General features: G+C 40.2%; 1 protein-coding gene across 2 annotated transcripts in view; it reads left to right on the forward strand.

Moving 5' to 3' along the window:
- The window catches only part of ZFAND3 (zinc finger AN1-type containing 3), a 184,721-nt gene that overhangs the window by 39,922 nt on the left and 123,101 nt on the right, over nt 1-21,698 (forward strand). For both annotated transcript variants that reach the window (XM_066618640.1, XM_066618639.1), the window contains exons 2-3: nt 10,392-10,432; nt 13,420-13,446. In XM_066618640.1, coding sequence (XP_066474737.1) covers nt 10,392-10,432; nt 13,420-13,446 — 68 coding nt within the window. The remainder of the gene's footprint in view (nt 1-10,391; nt 10,433-13,419; nt 13,447-21,698) is intronic.

The raw sequence follows: 21,698 nt of genomic DNA on the forward strand, positions 1-21,698 counted from the left end.
CGCTCTCTTTTGCACCTTTTCTATTTCCACTATATCCTTTTGAGATGTGGCGACCAGAACTGGACACAATACTCCAGACGTGGCCTTACCATCGATTTGTACAAAGGCATTATAATATGTGATTCTTGATTTGAGTGACATTTCTGGCTTGATTTGTTCCCAAAAAGGATAGACCTTATGAATTGGCAGCTCATGAGCACCACTGGTGATAGCCTCTTTGTGATTGTGACAGTACTTTCCAGCTGTTGTAATAAGGAAAATTTGCTATTTGACTGTGTGATCTATTGACTCATGTCCTTGAATTTGTCTATCTGAGGGTGTGCCTGAGAGTGATAACAGGTGCTCAAGGTAGAATTGCTATGTTTGTTTGTCCTGTATCACTTGAGATAATACCTTTTTGTATTTGGTTTTCCATCTTTATGATGATTAGCACATACAGAGATTTGTGTCTATCAAAGTATGCATGAATTTTGGAAACCTTTCTGTTTTGTAGAAGCAATTTTAAGCTACAGAGGGTCGTAATACAATCGTATTCATGTCTCTTCGGAAATAAGCCCCCACTTTCATTGGGACTTCCTCCAAGAGCAGAACTGTGAGCAGAATTTAGTGCTTGAATTAGAGCAGAATTCAATGCTTGAAAAGTGTATTTTAGTAAATTCTTAAGTTACTTCAAACATTTTCTACTGTACTTCAGCACTGACACTGGAAGGAAACCAAAAGCAGTTTTTATTGCTGATTGACAGCTTTATAAGACAGCTTAAATTTGTTTTTACACTCATCAATAAGTAGACTAAGCAGAAAACCTGTGAGTGTGTGTGTGGGGGGGGGTGTATGAGTGAGTGAGAGACATTATATTATGTCTAATGGGGGGAGACTCTTGTAGTTGTGTTCCTTTGCCTGATTGCTTCTAAATTCTTAGGTGTCGTTAATAGTATCTTAGTGGATGTCATTTTATTTTGTGAAAGGATATGGAATAATAAAAAGTTAATGATATAGGTAGGTTCTGCTCTTGGCAGAACTATTTTCTGAAACTGTTCTCAGAACTATATCCCGTTAGGATCTTTCTCTTGTAATTGTACACATGGGTTTTTCACCACACCCTAACACTTAACCATTATATAATTGAAGTTTATTATTTTCCATTAAAGAACATAACAAATGAATTGTTAAGATAACTACTTATTCTGGGATAAATAACTCATGAGAATATGAATGCCCCATTCATAATGGTGCTCTGACATGTGGTCAAGCATGCTTGCTTCTGTGCTCACACTACTTTTTCCTATGTCAGGAAAAAATATCCTTGTTATGCCAAAGACAATGCAATAAGGAGTGTATTAAAAAAATGAAATCCATGAAGTAATCACATTTAAATGGCTCTTGTCTGTCTTCTGTAGGTTGAATTTGTGGAAGGCCTGCTGTTTGGATCCAGCCTTGAGTACTTTGTAGCTTAATAGAGCCAACCTGCATTTAGGTTTTTATTCAACTGGAATGGATATGCTTTAGAAAAGCATGGTGAACATGAGTGAACTATTGTAACTTAAAATTATGAAACATTAGGACAGTGTAGTCTAAAGTCTTGGAAAACAAATTGTGAATATGGGGGAAACAATGCAGGAATTGATGTGCGCTGCCTCTTGGAGGCTCAGAAGGCGAGGGGAGTGGAACATCCTCTTGCCTCCGGAGGCTTTACATTACATCAAGCCCCGCTTGATGATAGGGATACCGGTCCACCTCCCTGTTGTAAAATGGCACACGACTGTAATTAGGTCTGCAGAGAACTTCTTGAATCACCATCTTGAGACTAAGTTGTTGCAGCAGAGTTTCCACCATGCCCTTTCCCAGCAGTTTTTCTCTTCTTCCTGTCTCACTCCCCCCACATCTTTTGTTGAACATCTGGGCTACAACGGTTTTGCTGAATTGCTACAGTTTGACACCATCGATATTTCTCCTTCTGTTTGAATTTACATGGAGGAATAGGAAGAATTTTTATAATTCTCCCCAAATAAGCTGTGTGTGAAAGGCATATCATTGCAGTTGCTAAGATGTGACTATGCTAGATAATCAAGTATCTTGAGCATAAACTTAATCTTGGGCATCTCCCCTTTTTAAATGGGTAAAACAGCTATACTGTTCTCATACTATATACATATAGTGTAGACAGTGTTGAGTAACCCTAAGTAACATAATTTACTGAAGTCTTCCTGGCACAAAAAGATTGAAGAAGAAGAAGAGCAGAGTGTTCCTCTTACAGTGTTTGGAAGGCAAGTAATTTAGAGAGTAGAATGGCTTGTTCACTCAGATCAGTTGCATTTTGCCCCCCCAAAAACAAACTGAAATTGTCAATGCACATCATCAGTTTTTTAATAATTGGCAAGGCACACCACACTGTCAGTGGGAGGCTCACATCTCCCAATGGTCCTACTGATTATCCTCCTCCAAATGCCCACCACACATCTGCGGATCACTCGCAGCATGCCAATGTGCTGTGGCACACTGGTTGAAAATCACTAATCTAAAACCTAGTTGCCAAAAGAGGCAGGCAAGTCAGAACTAACCACCTTTGATAACATTTTAGGCAGTGAATTTTATGTGCAGCATTTTATTTTATAGCTGAACACTCAGTCATGTGAACGCGCCAGCTGCCCTCTAAGGTAGTACAGGCTAGACACGGGTTTACCATCCCATTTATGTATGATGTCTATGGGCTGTCTAAAGTTAATCTGATAAACAATGGAAGTCGTCTTCTATTTCAGTGAAGATCTCACTTCACACTACCTTAGTTATAACTACAAAAGTGCCAAGCAAAAATGTTCTGTGTCACATTACACTAGTGGTGCCTTGGCATCCATGCTGAAACCAGCAGATAATCAAATCTGTTAATCTTGGTGGCTTTAACCCTCCAGAGGCAACTTGACCTTTGCTCCAGTTGCCTCCAGAGGGTGTTCTGAGGCCTTTGGGAGGCCTTAGATCAGCCATTTTCAACTACTGTGCTGTGGCACACTGGTGTGCCGCAAGTAGTCCACAGGTGTGCCACAGAAATTTGGGGGAAGATCATTTATTAATAGGGCCAATGGGAGATGTGAGCCTCCACTGGCACCATGGTGTGCCTTGTCAATTGTCAAAAACCTGGTGGTGTACCTTGACCATTTTAGTGCCTTGTCAGTGTGCCATGAGATGAAAAGGTTGAAAATCACTGCCTTAGATGGTCACTCCTAGTTTTTTGGGGAAACCGGAAGTGATGTTTTAGGCCTTTATAATGCCTTCAGAGGCATGTGGACGCTTCCTCAGGCCGCAGAAGGCCTTATAAAGACCTAAAATGTCACTTACAGTTTCCTCCCCCAAAACTGGAAGTTATCCTCTAAGGCCTCCCAAAGGCCTCAGAGCACACTCCAGAGGTGACCAGACCACAGCTTTGATTGCCTCTGGAGGGTCCAGGCCAGACTGAATCTGCAAATTTGGGACCTGTGGCTAGTCAAATGCGCAGGGCCTGAATCCACAGATAGAGGCCAGACTGTAATATAGTGAATGTTTATTATATAGTGAATGTTTAATCAGTTTCTCCAGATTAACAAATATATGGTAAATCTGTTGTATTGCCCAACTGTATACTGGAAACAGTATATTGGAAATCTGAAGTGTGACTAATTTGTCTTCATAGATTGGTCCTGTGAAATGTAAGCAATGTATAAATATCATTTTCCATCAAAAATTTTTACTTCGCTCCAATATGGATTGCGTAGGTAAACTCTTTATTCCAAACAGCTGTAGTTTCATCTGCAGCAAAACTATTCTGCATCTGCATATTCTGCATCTGTTTTCTGAGTTGGCTTTCACCATGTAGCAGATTCCCTTAGTAGTAAGTGTTGTACATCCATTTACATAAAGCCAGTAGCAAAGAGACTCACGAGCCTACCTGCTATCTACTTGATAAACTGAAATATTTTTTTATTATTTTCCAAAATAAAAACAAACAAGTATGAACAAACACATAACAAACACAAACTCAATACACAACACAAAGAAAACCACAAAAACACACTGTTGGAAAGTACAGGCAATCATTTATCAATATATCTAATCAATCAGTACGTATCTTCTAATCTTGTTCCTCTTCTAGTTTAGCCTCTTAATATCATTTATCTATCATATCATATCCTGTATAATATATCATGTTTGCAATATATTCATCTAAATGCCCTATCTTATACATCTACAACTTCATTTTCAACCAAGCATAAAATGATCTCCATTGCTCTATTTGTGTTGCTTTACGCTGTTGATCCAAAATCTCTGTAAGCCTATCCATTTCCGCCACTTTCATTATTTTCTCTATTTATTCATCTTTCGTTGGAATTTTAATATCTTTCCAGTATCTAGCATATAAAATCCTTACAGCAGTTAATATCATAACTAAATACACATCATTTTCTTTATAATATGTAAGATAATATTAAGCAAATAACTTTTGCAATTGAGGGAAGACTTTCTTTCATTTTTGAGGTGAATTTAAACCATTTATGTTGACAGAGTAAATACTCCATCCTCCCTTAGCCATCATGTTTCTTTTTGCTATTCACCTTCTCTTTTTGTCGTCGTCTTGTTACTATCGATGAGTGCCTCCTTGCCTCTCTAGTTTCTTCCTTCTCTGATTCCTCCATTGTCTCTGAATCATCTGATTTCTTTTCTTCCAGCTCCATTTCTACACTTTCTAGTTCTTTTCTTCTCAGTTCCTCTTCCTCATTGTCTTCATTTCTCGTCTCACCTTTCATCACTGTACTTGAAAAATTTTCTGCTTTCATTGTTGAATTTATATTATATCTCTGTGACTGGAATTGAAAAAACATACCTTCTGGAAGAAGCCATCTATATGTTATTTGCTTTCCTCTTAAAAATTTTGCTAGCTCTTCATATTCTTTTCTCTTCTTTCTCACTCTCCATGGGACATGTCTCAGAATTTTCACTTTGCTACGCTCTACCATCCATTCCTTTTCCTGTGAGATCTTCAATATTTTATCTCTGTAGAAAGTTCTGATGAATTTCACATGGATTTCTCTTGGTAATTCATGTGTTCTTAGATAAAAAGTGCTCACGCTTCTCACTGAATCCAGATCCATGAGTATTTGTTGGCGTGTCGATCCACTCTGATATTAAATCACCAATCAGACGTCGTGAACCTTCCCCCTTTCTGTTCTGGTACATTTTGTTTTCTCACCACTTGAGCTGCACACTCCATCTGAATTTCCATTAAAGTTACCTCTCCATCATATTGGTTTTGTTCTATCTCTAGTATTCTAGATTGATCTTTTGTTATCTTTTTTCTAATTTTCTAATCTTTTGTGTATTCTCATCTGCTTGGTCTTTAACGGCTTTCAGTTGCACACTAAGATCATTTAGTTGTGTAGTTAAAACAACCAGACTACCTTGAACCTGCAGAAATTGATTTGTGTGCTGCTGTCCCGGTTGGCATCCTTCAGTCTCGGAAGACTATGGTATCGCACTCTGAATAGTGGTTCCGGAACAGTGTCCTCTCCAGTGCACGAAGCCTGGGTAAGGTAGATATGGAGGATAGATTGTTACCCATGCAGCAAATCCCCCCTCTCCATGTCGCTGAAATGGTCCAATGGAAAGGCAGAAGCCAGTACGGTTGGTTCCAGCGGCGTCGCAGGAGTTGCCAGAACATGACTGTGTTCAGCCATGAGCTGCCTCAGGGACTCTGGCTCTGAATTTTGCCTCGAGGTGGACTCCTGAAGCCTTTTCCATAACTGGATGTAGCCACAAGGCAGTGGAGGTTTGGGATCAGAGTTTTCCTTCTCTCAGATGAGCTGCCTTCCCAGGCTAACAAGTCCCATCTACCTGGTGGCTGTTTAGTCGCCTCTTACAACAAGTACATCCAAACTGAGGGCCTAGTCTTATCCCCAGCCCAGCCCAACTGCTGTCCCATCACTACTAATTTTTCTATATTGTCTGCTTCCAATCTTTCCCTTTCGGTTCCTCTTCTGTTAGTTTTCCCAAACTTGACCTCCAGGGCGGGAGAGCCCCTAACTTTTGCTCCTTTTCCTGTCATCCTTTTTCTTCCTTCTTATATCTCCTTTCCTGTAAAACTCAAATATCCGTTATCACATATATCACTATCAGTTACCCATGCATCACATCATCTTAAAATCAACTATTCACCCATAAAAACCAACACAGGGAAATTTTAAGTCAAATAAACCTTTGCCTTGCAACATGTTTTAACGCCACTAGATGTCTTCAGCGTATCATCCTCCTTACTTCACTTGTCAAGTCCTGTTCTTATCCTTGCAATGTCTTTTTAAATCCATTAGATGTCCCCGATGTTCTATTCTTCTTATTCTGTTATCTTGATTCTATTGCTTGCGTTTGTTGCTACATCAACTGCATTCCTTTCCAGGAGGTAGTCGGAGGAATTCAAAACAATAAAACCACTTTTGCAAAACAAAGAAATGCAGATCTCCAGCCCTCTCCACAGGCACTCCAAGATCTCCACAGGAAAATGAAACTGAGCATTTCAAAGCAAAGTTTATATTCCAAAACGATTAATTTGTAATCCAACGAGTTTTGGATTGGTAAAGTTAGAGTTATGCTCTCATATTTCCATAACTAGCTCCATAACTAGCAGGTCTCCTCCAAAGCTTCTTCTCACACAAGCAAACAAATGAGCGGAGAAAATCTCCCCCCTCTTCCTCTTCCCAGAGGGGAAAAAACCTGCCTATCCTTCTTTCCTTGGGCAAAAGCTTAATCAGGCAGTCAATCAATCAGTGCCAGACACATACAGCAGAACAACACTCACTTAGTTCTTCCAAGGTCCTTCTCTGCTTGGGGCCTTCAGTTTAGTTTCAACATGAATCCTCACCAACATTGATGGTTGGGTTCCTTTGGAGAAAAAAACAACCCCTGACTGAACCCTTCCTCTCCGAAACTGTACACCATCCGTAGGATCGAATCTCTCCTGATCACAGATCCTCGGATCTCCTCAGACCCACGGTTTTTTGGGGGGAGGAAATAGCATAATTTCCAAGAGCTTTCAAGAGCTCAGAAAAGCACAGCCATTCAGTTGCCTCTGGCCCCGCCCCCCATAAACTGAAATATTTCTGAGGTAGACATTTGATATATTGCCCTCATTTCTGTGCTGTATCACAATTTGAAAGTTGACCATATTTGTTTCGTGGTGTATCTTATTTTCTTCTTGTGTGTGTTGTTACATGTACCAATTGTAACCATTGGCTTTTGCCACTTCATAAAAAGAGCTTTAATCTATTTGCTTTGAAAGATAACAAACTTTTGCTTTTTAAAAGAGCTATAGTTTTGTGATGTTCCAGGTTTTTCTACTATGATCTTGTTGCATTTTTGTTTTGTTTGTTGCATGCAATAAAGGGGTGTGTGAGAAGACTTGAAATTGGCCTACTTTGGTTCCTGTACACTGTTGAAAATCTTTATCACAAATATGAACCATTTGAACTTTGTCTCTTCTTTCCTTGCTTGTCCTGGGGTTTAATGACTTCTCAGGAAAACCCGAGCTTGGCATATTGTGTTACTTCAAAAAGCCTAACTTCTAGGGGGAAGGCACTGAAGTGCAACACACCAACAACATGGATGTTGACTTTGTTGGGAAGTTTTAATTGCTGTTTTCCTGAATATAGAGAATGTTTGTAGGTGGCTGGTTTAGAAGTGTATTTTTTTAGTATTTACTACTGAAATGGAACACACTCTTGAGTTCCATCATTGAGCAAATTCAGGTGTGGCTGTATTCCTTTGGGCACTTAAATATATTTGTTTAAAATGAGATTTCAGTGTTGCCTGCAATGTGATTTCAGATCCATTCAGACTCAGAGTAGAAAGCACACAGTTGAAGAGGGGAAAATAGAGTTCACCACCAAAAGTCAAATTTTGCAGCAACTGGAATAAATTGCATACTTGGTTTATATAACTTGCTTTTGCTAGCAATGGGATAAGGAGAAGACAAGGAGTTCAGGCTGTTAAAACCCTCTTGATCTGAGAAGTTCTATTCAAACCCTTCTGAGATTTTCTAGGTCAGTCGTTCTCAAACATTTAGCACTGAGACCCACATTTTAGAATGAGTATCTGTCAGGACCCACCAGAAGGGATCATGACCAGAAGTGATATCATCAAGCAGGAAAATTTTTAATAATCCTAGGCTGGAATCCTACCCACACTTACCCAGGAGTGACTATCATTGTTAAAAGCATATACATAGTAGCCTGTTAAAAGTACAGATCTGTAACATTTCCCCAAATGCAGTAACATACCAGTCTAATATAGTAAAAATAAAATATTGAAACGAATGGGGACACACCTAAAATTGGCTCACGACCCATCTAGTGGGTCCCGACCCACAGTTTGAGAAACCCTGTTCTAGGCATTATACCCACATTTTCAAGTTTAAACTTCAACCATTCATATTGGATATAGTTTACATTCATTTTTTAATTTTTTTAAGAACATGAAAAATATGAGAGACAGTTCTGTAGCACCCAAGAACAGAAATTAATAACTGGATCATCACGTGGATGCCTTTAATGGGTTAAGCCTTTTTAGTGTAAGATATGAATGTTGTGACCTAGCAGTACAAAATTGGATTAGTAGATGTATTCCAGAATAAGTATGTTTGGATAATTAATTAGCTTAGTACACTGGTTCCCAAACTTTTTCAACTGACAGCTCCCTCGACCTACTGGGCCATTGGCTGCAGCATCCCATTAGGGATACAATCCTATATGTTGTATAGAGTAGTGGGTTTTCATGAAGATTCCACGGCTCTCACCGTTTGGGAACCATTGGCTTAGTAGAAACTCCATTCTACAGAATTGCAACACTTTAGAGTCCTACTGAGACTCTACTATAAATGCAGTACACTAGTGTTTCTCAAACTGTGGGTCGGGACCCACTAGGTAGGTCGTGAGCCAATTTCAGGTGGGTCCCCTTTCATTTCAACGCTTATTTTTAATATATTAGACTTGATGCTACCATGGTATGTGACTGCATTGGGGAAATGTTACAGAGCTGTACTTTAAACAAGCTACTATGCATATTCTTTTAACAATGATAGTAAATGGGACTTACTCCTGGGTAAGTGTGGATAGGATTGCAGCCTAGAATTGTTAAAAATTTTCTTGCTTGATGTTGCACTTCCGGTCATGACATCACTTCTGGTGCGTCCTGACAGATTCTCATTCTAAAAAGTGGATCCCGGTGCTAAATGTATGAGAACCACTGCAGTACACCAAATCCCTAACAGACATACTGGGTTCCATTTTGGAGATCTATCCCAAAATCAGAACGTACATGAATCTAAACACCCAGCTCTTGCCGGCTGAGCACTATTACACCTGTGCAGTAGCACTAAAATGGACAGACTGTGTCGGCATAAAAGTTCCAATGCAGTTGTCCATAACTTGGGCATCCATCATTCAGATGCCCATAACTCAGGAACCCAGTGTATTTCATGCTGCTATTTTGTGTCATGATAGACAATGATACCCCAAGCCTGTGGGGAGCTGTAAGGTTTAAATGAAAACAACCTTTCTATCAAACATGTTTCTACCAAAGCCTGTCCATAAACTTTTGGATATTTTTTTTCTCCTTGGGCAGAGCAACAACAACAACAACGGCATTTATATACCGCTTTTCAACAAAAAGTTCACAAAGCGGTTTACAGAGAAAATCAAATATCTAATGGCTCCCTGTCCCAAAAGCGCTCACAATCTAAAAAGATGCAACACAACAACAACAACAACAACAACAACAACAACAGTATTTATAGCCAGTATTTATAGTATTTAACACCAGCAGATAGCCACTAGAAAAGACACTGCTGGGGTGAGGTGGGCCAGTTGCTCTCCCCCTGCTAAATAAAAGAGGAGCACCCACTTGAAAAAGTGCCTCTTAACCAGTTAGCAGGGGTTGACACAGGTAGCACAACTTGAGAGCATGATACAATCTGAATGTAGCAGCCATTTGCCTTTATTTACCCTCACCCCAAATACAAGCTTCTCTTAGTTCCAAGCCTGTTCATGTGGTTAGAGGGAAAGAAGGCAGAGCAAAAATCTCCCACCTCCTCAGGTCTCTACTATATATGCTATGTATGCAGGTTGAATATGTGTGATCTGCCAAGCGGCTGTTAGTACTTTCAGAATCCTAGTCTGTTTAGGGATCGAGTACAGTACTGATAGTCTGAAATGTTTCGACTGACTCACCATAGCAGTTCATTAATCACTGGTATAAATGGCTAGCCAGAGGTTTTGTACTGTTTGTCTTGTCTTCCATTTTCAGCTTGCTCTACTAATTTAAAAACTTGGTACTAATAACTACAAGAATTTTAAGCTCTGCTTTTTTTCCCCTTGCCCCAGGTCCAGCAAGACTATGAATCTCTGTTCCAAATGCTTTGCTGGTAAGTTCAGTGTAAAGGTATTTTCTTCAAAAAGCCCTCTTCTTTCTCTCTGTTTATAAGGGCAATCTAAGTCGCATAGTTGGCATCCCCTTTGGAGAGAGAGAGAGAGAGAGAGAGAGAGAGAGAGAGAGTGTGTGTGTGTGTGTGTGTGTGTGTGTGTGTGTGAGAGAGAGAGAGAGAGAGAGAGAGAGAAATCAGATTCTCCTCACTCTGGTGCCACATTTATTTACTCAAGCTTGTTGAAACAATATCCAATGTGTGTAAAAGCAAGAGCCCCTTGTGTACAGGCACCAATCAAACCTTCACTTGGTGACGTTTACAGAAGTCTGGAATACCCTTGAACTAGACAACTCCTGTAAGACAACTTCCATTAAGAGTTCAGATTGCTGTTAAGAATTTTTGACTTCAGCAGGGTAGGTTTTCATTGTTAATATGAAGGCCTGGTTTTGTACCTTATAATAGATGGGAAAATATTGTTGTATTTGTCTAGCAGTAGAATGTTTAGATGATTGGCTAATAGTGGCAAAAAATTCCAATTTTGTCCTGCAAAATTGTCACTTTTTGTATACATAGCACTTCTGCATATCCAAAGTGCTTTTACTATGCTTAATTTGTTCTCAGAACAATTATCCCTCTTATTCCCATTTTATAAATGGGGCACAGAAGCACAAAGGGATAAAGATTTATTTAGAATTATGCAAGGTCACAGCTGAACATAATTTTGAAATCCAACACTTTGGCAGTACAATACCATCTTTACTTGTAGAGATTCTTAGTTCAAGTTTTTCATCCTTGCAGTGGTATAATCCTTTGGCTGATGGAAATAAACTATGGAGTTTAGTAAATGGCTGTATACAATATAGTGCAGTATTTATAGTGCAATCTTGGTGGCTTTGGGCTCGCTCTCTCACCCTCTGTTCCCAAAATATAAAATGGAAAAAAGAGTAACCTATTTTAAATGGGAGAATGGATGAATGAAGTAAAGGTTGTAAAGCCTTTAAGTATGAAAAGGTCAGTAGAAAGAATGAGTAGGAGTAGCTCGATAAACAAGCTCATTCATTATGCCCATGTTATGCCAAAAGTTCCCTTACCTTTGAGGAGGTCTCTGTGACAGCTCCTCTGTGGCAGCATGTAGTGCTTGCATCAGTGCTAGTAAGTTGGATATCATTGGGCCCTAAGTGGTCTTCTGTTTAAGTCATTCCTTGAACTGTTCATATGTTTACTCCACTACTACTGTCCAATTTCCAAAGTAATTCGGTAGCAGTATAAAAATGGTCATAAACTCACAATTGAGTTTTTCAGTTTAATAATGTTGCTTTTTTAGAATTTTAAGCAGATGCCATGAGTAAGGGGAAAAGAGGATAAAGCAAAGATTAATCATGCTCTCCTTGGTGACCTCCTGCTTACTGAGAAGACCTGGGAGGGGTAAAAACAACCTCCAACCTGTCCACTTTCCTTCCAGACTGGCAAGCTGGCAGTGGGGTAGAAGCCACACTCAGTTCTCAGCTTACAGGACAGGTGTAGACTCACCCTGGTGTACTGCAGAAAAGAAGAGATAAACTAGATGGACGCTCATGTGCAGGGGTCATGGTTGGCACAACCTAAATGACTCTGGCTTTCATTCATAAAATCTTGAACCACTAGAAATGTTTGCCTTTAGACACTAAAGTACTCTTTGTAGCAAAAACTTGCATAGCCTTTAAATATCATGTCTTCTTATTTAGATTACAGCACACATCTGAAGGGATTGCATTGATCAGTTGTTAAAATTAAGCCTGTGTTTGGGGATATTAAAAGAGACAATGCGTGATTCTTTACCTCTAGTCCAGTGGTTTTCAAACTGGGGTGTCACTACGCCCCAGCCTGAAGGCCCTGGCCTCTTTTCCCCTTAAGGGTCGGAGGCAGGGAATGTGGGGAACCTTGAGCAAGCATCTGCAGGGCTTCCTAGCTCGCCAGAAGTGAAAGTGATCGTACTCAACTTCCGGTTTTACGGAAGTGGAGCAAAGTTGCTCCACTTTCGCTTTCTGCAAGCTGGGGAGCCCTGTGGACGCTCACGCAGGGTTCCCCGCACCCCAGGACGGCTGCTGCAGGGACTGGTGAATTCATCCCAGTCCCTGCAGTCCCCCTGAGTGAAGTGATCCTAGCGATCACGCCCCACCCTGCTCCTGCTGCCTGCCCCTGTAAAGACTTACAGCAATGCAAACTCTCCATGAGAGTTTGAAAACTGCTGCTCTAGTCTGACACATCTGGGATCGCACACTCTGAAGATTTATTCAAGGAGCTCATATGTATATACAGCATGTCTCTCTGGTGAATACTTCTTACTTTCTCTGTTTATAAGTAAATATGTATTTTTATTAAATAACCTTATTGTCCTATAGTTAGCTTCTTTTCAGTGTAAGGAAAGAATGCTTGCTATTAAAATGTACTGTCATTCAGTAATTTCATCTGTATAGGATTACACAATGAAAAACCTCTTTCAGTGAAAAATTGGAATACCCCAGGTAGTCAATTTTGAGTGTCTCTGTGATGAAGAGATAATTTGTCAGACTGCAAGTATATAGTTTGCTGTCAAGAAGCTCTGGGTAAATGTGAAATAAAAATATAACTTGGCCTTGTTATAGTTCGCCATGTTATAATAAAAATGTAACTCCTATGCTAGTTGTTGGGAATCTCCTAATGGTATGATGACTGGCTTTCTGCCTCCTGAGACCTGAATAAAAGTTTAGATAATGGAGCATTCTGGGATTTTTGCCAGACCACTTTTTAAATAAGAAAAAGGTTGATCTTTAAAAATTGAACTTTAATATCATGCAAAAGGTTAAAGAAACCATGATCTTGATTTGTCACAAATTGGAACATTCTAAAATGTGTATTTAAGTTGTAAGACCTTTCTTTATGTTTATTTTAAATTGGAATATTACAAAATGAATGGATGATGGAAAATCTAAGCTCTCTGATGTTCACTTTCTCTTTCTCTTTTTTAGAAAAAAGAAATCCACACAATGAAAAAGGTTAGTAAATGACAAAAGTATTTGACATTTTTTTTAAGATTCAGGTCTCCCGTCAATGTTCTTTGCAGAATCTGACTGCCTTGGCCCAAATCTTATAGGTTGTAAATGTATCACCTGCAAAGTCAACTCTCAAGTTCATAGGTGGTGGTTTTAATGTAACAGAATCATTTTATTTAAGTTATTTAGAATCTCATTCCTTCTAAGTAAATCTGACTCTTTGAAGCACCATACACACAGATGGTAGTACCTACATTTTTCCAATATTTTAAAATTATTATGATTTGATGGGTCTCGCAGTGACAGCATTTTCTTCCCTGAAATAATCCTAGAAACTATGGGTATGGACTATGTATTTTTGGTTTATGACAAAGGGTGGAGTGTTCAGGAAGATGGTGTGAAATGGCATGTTTCAAGTAAGTAAGTGGATCAGATGTTGCTTAGCAGCCTGTATAACCTGTTGAAAATGGTAGAAACCAAGTGATTTAAAAATATTACTTCTTGAATTGGCATATTTTCTTACCATAAGAGTAACCTTTGAGATTCATATAACATGTTTCTAGTTTGAAATGTGTGCAGTGTTACTTTACTTGGAAGCAAGTTCCATTGAATTCAGTGGGACATGTTTCCAAGTGATTGTGTTTTGGCTTGCTGCAAAGGAAGGGAGAAATACTATGACTATTTTGCATCTCTTTCTGTAGCTTTAGATCAGAGTATTGCTATTGATATACCTTCAGTTTGGGCAGTAAATCTAATTCTCAGTCCTCTTAAGTTTTTCTGTCATCGGTTTTGCTTCTAATAAGTTGTAGTTTCAATCAATTGCAATCTTCAGGTTAATATGTAGTCTTGCTTTACAGCAGTGGTCTTCAACCTTTTCCGTGCCATGATCCCAATAAATAAAGTATGAGGCTAGGAACCCACTGTTGATCCCACCCCTGCCCTTGTTGCCACCTACTCCTGTGCTGTTTGCACCAATGGCTAACCTCACCCACTGTGTTTGACTGAGGTACAGCCAGGCCTACTTCCCCAGGGGACTGGGAGCCCAGTGAGGATGCCATGGGAATACTGGGCTGGGTGTAATGCAAATAAGGCCGTCTGAAGGAGTCTAAGCACTGGTGGCCGCACATGCAGCCTTGTCCTGTGCATACTTGCTGCATAAGCCCATTGGGCTTAGGGGACTTTCACTAACTCTACTTTTGACTCCCAGATTAATACTCCCCCAGACTACGACCTTGCGAATGAGGCTTAACAATAACTGAAAATGATAAGGTGCATTGAATGCTACAGCAAAGCAAAAAATATTAATGGGGGGGGAGGGAGGGAGGGTTTTTTGAGGAGGGGAAGAAAGAAGCAAAGAATATAGAATGAGTAGCCTGTAGCTTAGGGAAGCTAAATCCATAACCACTAATATTGGGGAAACCAGAGGAAAGGTTATAAGGTAGTATCTGTCAGAGTGAGTATGTGATCTATACAAATTGTTCCACGCCCTCTGAGGGAGGCAAAAGGTGCGAAGAAGTGAGTGTGTGTGTGTGTGTGGGAAGAATTGTGGACCTCTGCTTCCTTCTCTGGGAACGGAATATGAGATCAAAAGCTGCTATTACCTTGCTGCTGTCAGTCAGGTCTTGAGTGATGGTGCTCCCAGCAACTTCTTTTGTCTTTGTCTGGGCCACTAACCTTGCCCATAACTCAGATGTGCAAGGCTGCACAGAAGATTAAAAAAAAAAGTGAGGGACATTCTAAGCAGCAACTGGGAGAGTGCTCTAAGTAGCTTGCAAGAGGTTTGGGAGAGAGCAAGCAAGAACAGTCAGGATTGCTTTTAGATCATCTTTCAATCCATTTCTGATCTAAGAAGCCCATGGGAATGTTACCCCTTGTCTTTAGTTCACCTCTTTTGGAATCATTAGCCCAGCTGCTTATGAGACTGTGAGCAGCAATAGTGACAGGCACCTGAGAGATGATCCCTTCCTCTCCCATCCAAATAGTCTAAAGGACTGAGAAGAGAAAGTAAACCTCTGCAGGTGGAAAGAAGACAAAGGATTAGGTTAACCTTGTCAAACTATTTCCAGATCACAAGAGTGGATTCCATGCAGTATTTTTCTATATTCATAGGTCATTTTTAATGTTATAGATAATTAAACTGATTGAAGTACTTCACCTTTGGTATGTGCTTTATTTGCAAGCCAGATAAAGCTAGTTATACATTACAGTCAGAGGAGATTTTCAACAGAGGCTGGTGGCATTCTCAATAGCAAATGTGATACTTAAAATGTGACAATTACAGGTGGGGCCTCAGTACCTGCAAGGGATTCGTTCTCAGACCCCGCGGGTACTGAAAACTGCAGATACTGAAATCTGTGGTTTCAGCCCCTTTAAAGTCTCTGAAGGTGACGAGAGCTCTGCTCTGTTCACCTCTGGAGGGCTTTCCGAAGCCCACAGAGGCCACTTGTGTTTGCCCGCAGCCCCTGTGGGCTTTAGAAAGCCCTCTATGCTCTGGTTGTCTTCAGTGTTCGGGTGGGGCCGAGTCTGGCTCAGCGCGGGTCCAGGGGATCTACAGATATAAAATCTGTGAACAAACAGGCTCTACCTGTAATAAATGGACAGGATAAAAGTTTGGAGATTGTGCAAGGTCTTTCAGATGAGTCCATGCTGAGTAGAGATAACGCTAAAGTCCCATACCTCATTCAGTGGACCACACTTAACCAGATTTCATCCATACTGTCACATAATCTAAATGTGGTTTCAGTTATGCAGTCTGCTGTAAAATAACAAGACTAAAGAATGTAACTGATTTTTGCTTTTGGTGGTATTGAAAAATGTTTTTTTGACAAGTTAAAATGGTATCAAACATAATTAACAATATTTATAAATATATTATAAAGCATTATAAATCATTATTGTAGAAAGTGGAGCTAACAGCAAATAAATATTATTATTCAATGAATAAATATTCATTTATTTCAGAATATTTTTACTTCAGTTTGATATTAGTTTATATAAGTTTGTAACAAGAAAATAGAATAGAATTCTATGTGCTAAATGGAATCTTTCCTTTAGCTTTACTTAAATCAAAGTTGTCTTGGTTTTATCTTCAGTACAGGTTTATAAAAACCATAAAATCTGTTTTAGTGCCCAATCATTATACATCAGATTAGCGCTTCACTTCTCTCTGCGCCTGGTTTGAAGGACTTGACATGTCACTTTATGGGCTTATCAAATTCACTCATTTAAGTTGCCAAAGGCATCATTTTTGACTGTAATGCAAGTGCTGAATGCTTTCCGTCCTTTGTTCTCAGCTGACTCCCTGAATAAATTTTCAGTTTACAGTGCACCTTGTCTAGAACTATATAGTACTTAATATGCAGGTGTTCCCTCATATCTGTGAGGGTTTCATTCTGCCCCCCTGCCCCCCCCCACAGATACGGAAACCACGGATATAGGGGAACCCTGTATGAAGAGTTATACTCTACTATCCCCCACCAATTACCTTCATTTTTCTTTCATACTGGTGGAAGCATGCATGTTTCTTCTTTAAAAGTGGAACACTTTTTAATTACATGCAGGATGTAGCCTGCACACTAAAGGGAGAACACAGCAAAACTTTACAGGAATTAAGAAGCTGTTTTTAAGGAAGAAGCATGCATGCTTCTACTAGTACGAAAGAAAAACGAAGGTATAGAGTGCCCCCCCCCCGAACTGCAGATAGGTGAAACTGTGGATACTGGATCCATGGATACAGGAAGATATCTGTATTCCATTGGTTTTGAGTAGAGCTGTCTGAAGCAAATACAGCAGTATTGTGGAGTTGATGTTGCGCTATCATTAGACCTGCATGTATGATGTCTTGGTCCTAGAATTATAGTATATATATAGGTCCTACAACTATATAGTGTTGGTATAGGGGTGTGTGTGTCTATAAAATCTTGTGCGTGTGCACACGCACACCCTTATAAAGCAGTGTTTCTTACTCTGCTGTCCACTGCAGAGCTTGTTTAAACTCCTAACAATGATAATACTGTGGAATGCAGATGTAGCAGAATTTGCTTTAACTTCCCCAATTGTAATAGTGATAATTATATTTGACTATTCCAGTGCTTCTATTTATATATTGGAGACTTAGTAGCATATTGTCAGCAGCAAGAAATGTCCAGGTGCACAAAAGCTGAGCGTGATGTGCTAGCATTCAGTGAAAGGGTTGGTTCTGAGCTGAGCTCTCCATTCAAGAACATTGTCTTGTGTATAGGAGGATTGCAGTACAATTCCTCTTGCATTAGAGCCTGATAGAAGTTGGCACCTCAATTTGTGTTTCTCCATTAGCCAGAGCTTTTTGATGTATTTTAACAGCATTCAGGCTTGCCTTTGTAGCTGTAGTCTGTTGAGTGTCTGGTGCAAGGCTGTTACTGAAGTCATTCTCTGACTAGCTTTGTGAAACTGGCAGAACTTTGTGTTCCTATCCATTTTATATTGAGCTGATTTAATGTGGGTTTACAATTTTTAGAATACACAATGTCCCCTACTAAAGTACAGGTTAGGTTCCAGGAGTCTGTACTTAAGTTGAAACATCTGGCTATTGTGTCTGTGCAAAATACACTGAAGGATATAGTATGCCTGCACAAAAGCCCAAATGCAGCTATCTGTAACTCGGAGAGCCATTGTAGTTCGGGCAAAAGCACAACTCTTGAGTATCCACTGGGCTAAAACAATTACAGCACAGAAGTGTGCCATCATAAGCATGTTTCCTTTTTCTTAATCTTTAGTCCATTAACCATAATATAAGATTGAGACTAAATTTTTCTGTTTGCTTTTTAATGAGTAGATGGCAATGGTAGGGGGCCTTGATCAAACTCAGCTTTAACCATCTCCTCCCTCCTTTCCAACTTGGCAAGTGGTAAAAGGTGTCTGTGTTTTGTTCTGTTCATCAGAAGAGCCCTGCTGGATCATGCCAAAGGTCCATCTAGTCCATCTTCCTGTATCTCACAGCGGATCACCAGATGCCTCCGGGAGCACACAAGCCCCCAAAATACTTGCATCTCGCTGCCAATCCCCTGCATCTGGCATTCTATTTACCCTCACACCCCGCAACAAAGACACCAGACTGCACTTGGGTTTAACTTGGGCCACTATATTAAACACAAGTGGCCAATTTTTAATGCATTTTTAATATACCTTCCCTCCCTTGTCAGTCTGGGTTAGGCAAAAAAACTGCCATCCACAACCCACTCGGATGACAGAAAAAAATTCTTACCTGGCCCTCATGATGAACAACCAGCTGAGACACAAGTCTCAGTTCTCCCAAGTCCCTCTCAAGTGCTATTTAAATGCAAACACAACCACACTCAAACACTCATTAGGCCTGGCCTCTACACCAGGAGGAAAGTGCGACTTCCCAGTTTGACACAACAGGCCCTGCATGGCTCATGCTCTGGGCAGAGGGCCTGCCAGCCTCTACAGGCCAGGGAAATGATCTCTGGCTGCCGCATTACTGCCCAGTCCTCCTCCTTGACACACCAAGGCTTTTGCTGTTATTCGTGTTGCCTCCATTCAGGGCCTACTTTTTCTCTTACTATAGTATTAATGTGTCCCTGCACCTTGCATTATCTCAGCTCTTCCTGTGCCCAATCAACCTTGCCCACGCTGACTGCTTCCTTTATCCTCTCCCTCCCTTATGCCCTAGAAATCACCTGATTTTCCATTTTATCCAGTGGTTTTTCACATTGTCACAACAAGGGGTTGCCATTTTCAAAGTTATTGAGCTGCTCACCTCATCTCCAAGCAGCTTCCCTTTTTTGATTTGCTGATTCTTTACAGCTGTGTCTGTTTCAACCCTGACCAAATCCATTCATAAGCTGTTTGTAAGTGTCTGTAACTATTGCTTTAAACAACTGTTAGTAAAGCTGATACCCATCTTTGCAGTATTCCCATAATATATGTAGGTCTCTAAAATCACCTAGAATGTTTACTTTAAAGAGGCAGCAATTAATTCAGAATGTTTCATTTTAGAATTTCAATTAAGTAATGAGAATGGAGAATGAAAAAGTGTGTGGTAAGTGTTTGTATTTCAAGTTTGAGGATGAAATAGGCAATTGGATCATGGCTACACATAATTGGTTCCATGTTTCTGCCACTTGGGTACTAGCCATTTAAAGGACTGAATTCTGGTTATTATGAAGGAGCTCTGTCCTGGTTACTGTATATACTCGCCTATAGGTCAAAAAATTTATGCCTAAAAATGGAGCCTGGGATCCTGGGTCGACTTATACCCGGATCAATGCAGTGGATGAGGCAGAGTCCTCTGGGAACTTCTGGGAACCTTATGGAAGCTCAGTGGCTATCTGGTGAAGTGGGTGGAAATGGGCTGAGAAGCGGGAAGCAGGTGGAGAAAAAGGAGAATTTTTACCAGTAATTATAGTATTCAGAGGCAGCCATTGTAGCCTCTTCTCCAGTCAGGAAGAGAAGTTAAGGCACTTCTGGGAACTGTAGTCTGTATGGGCTGCTGCTATGGATGTGCAGCACATACTCCCACAAAGCTTCCCCAGAATTCCCAGAAGCCCCTTTGTCTCCCTTCCAGTTTGGAGAAGGGAAATGCCTCCTTTTCTTCTTTTACTGCTACCTCAGAACATTCCTGACAAGTCATTTGCAAAGAATTTCTTTCTCTCTCACACACACACACGCACGCATGCACGCACCCCAAGTTTAGGGGTCTGGTTTTTAAAACCCCAGGATGGGATCCTCCTTTCCATCTGAAACAAGGTCCCAGGCTGCAATGCACCGTTACTTAAGAATAAAACCCATGGAAAACATTGGGTCTGCTTCTGAGTAAAGAGGGTGGCAACTTTGCGCAGCTTGTTGCTTGTCTCCCTGCTGTGAACTGAACTGCACACTCCCAATTACATGTTTTATGTTGCATGTTGTATGTAGAGCCTCTGGCTTCACACACCAGGCACCTTAAAGAAGGATTTGACTGATGGTTCTACTGTTATGTTGTTTACAGGCACTTACTCTGACAGTGTTTACGCAAATGTTGTGAAGACTAGAATTTTAAAAGTTAATGAACAAAAATGCATCTTTTGATCTTCTATTGTATTTTTAATAAATTAGAAACTGTACAGTTTTTAGGTAACAATTACTGGAAGGTTATTTTTCAGGATCTGGCCTCAGGTAAAATCAGACAAAATTATAGTCAGATCCCCCTTAACCCCCGACTTGTCGGAGGGTCATAGAAAATTCCATGATTTGGGATTCTAAACCTGTCCTCGACTTATCTGTGAGATCGGCTTATGGGCTGGTGTCTGCAGTGCTTCCGTGCTAGTTCTGTAACTGCCTGACAAATTTCACTAAAGGCATTTGGAAAACAAAAGCAAAGGGATTTGTGTGACAGAGTACGTTTTCCTGTTTGGCAAAATGCAACATGTCTGCTTTGTGTTGTGACTCTGTAATAGTCTCTCATACTTTCTGCAGCATTAATATTGTGTTCATCTAACTACTGTCTCATTAACCTTGTTCTTCATGTGGCCTGCTGAAACATCAGCTTTAATCTAGTCCCTTGTGTTTGTGTTCTCAGATGATTAAAAGTGTTTAGAATATGTCTGAATTCTGAAGAGACTTTCTCACATTGTCAACATGAAGGCAGAAGGGATTTATGGGTTGGTCAGTATTACTAGCTTAATGTTATGCACATGTGTGAGGGTGTATGCACATTTATGTGCCTGTGCATACACAAACTTATTTGTAGGATTTGTTCTCTGCTCCATGTATACAAGAGTGGGAAGGAAGGAATCTTCTTTTCTGACCATGCTTAGCAATTTGGTTGAATTACAGAAAAGCCTGTCCTCTGTTTTGTGTGTAAGCTCATTTGGAAACCTTGTATAGTTTATAAAGACACTAGTGATTTGTTCCCCAGCTTCCCTGGGGAGTTGGTTCCATATCACAATCTAATTCCACGTCCGTGTCGTGCACTCCAGAGCCGTTAATTTGTACATTTCGATGCAGTTTGTTTCATCGTGTTTTTGTAATCCAAACTGAATGTAACGAGCTGTGTGCTTTTGGGACCTTGCCTTGCCTTGCCAATTAGAACAAGTGGTTACTGAGAGAGAGTATGTTTTAAATAAAACATGGCACCAGTGAGTGGGATAAAGGTCCTTTAAGAATAAAAGGAACTCTTTAACTCTTTCTCTTCAGAAAGGATACTGACAAATCAGAGGCTGCTTTTAAAATGCATAATTCATGCCTTTTAAATCTTTTGTTACCATGTCATTGGA

This window comes from Tiliqua scincoides, chromosome 1, assembly GCF_035046505.1.
Source record: "Tiliqua scincoides isolate rTilSci1 chromosome 1, rTilSci1.hap2, whole genome shotgun sequence".
NCBI lineage: Eukaryota > Metazoa > Chordata > Lepidosauria > Squamata > Scincidae > Tiliqua > Tiliqua scincoides.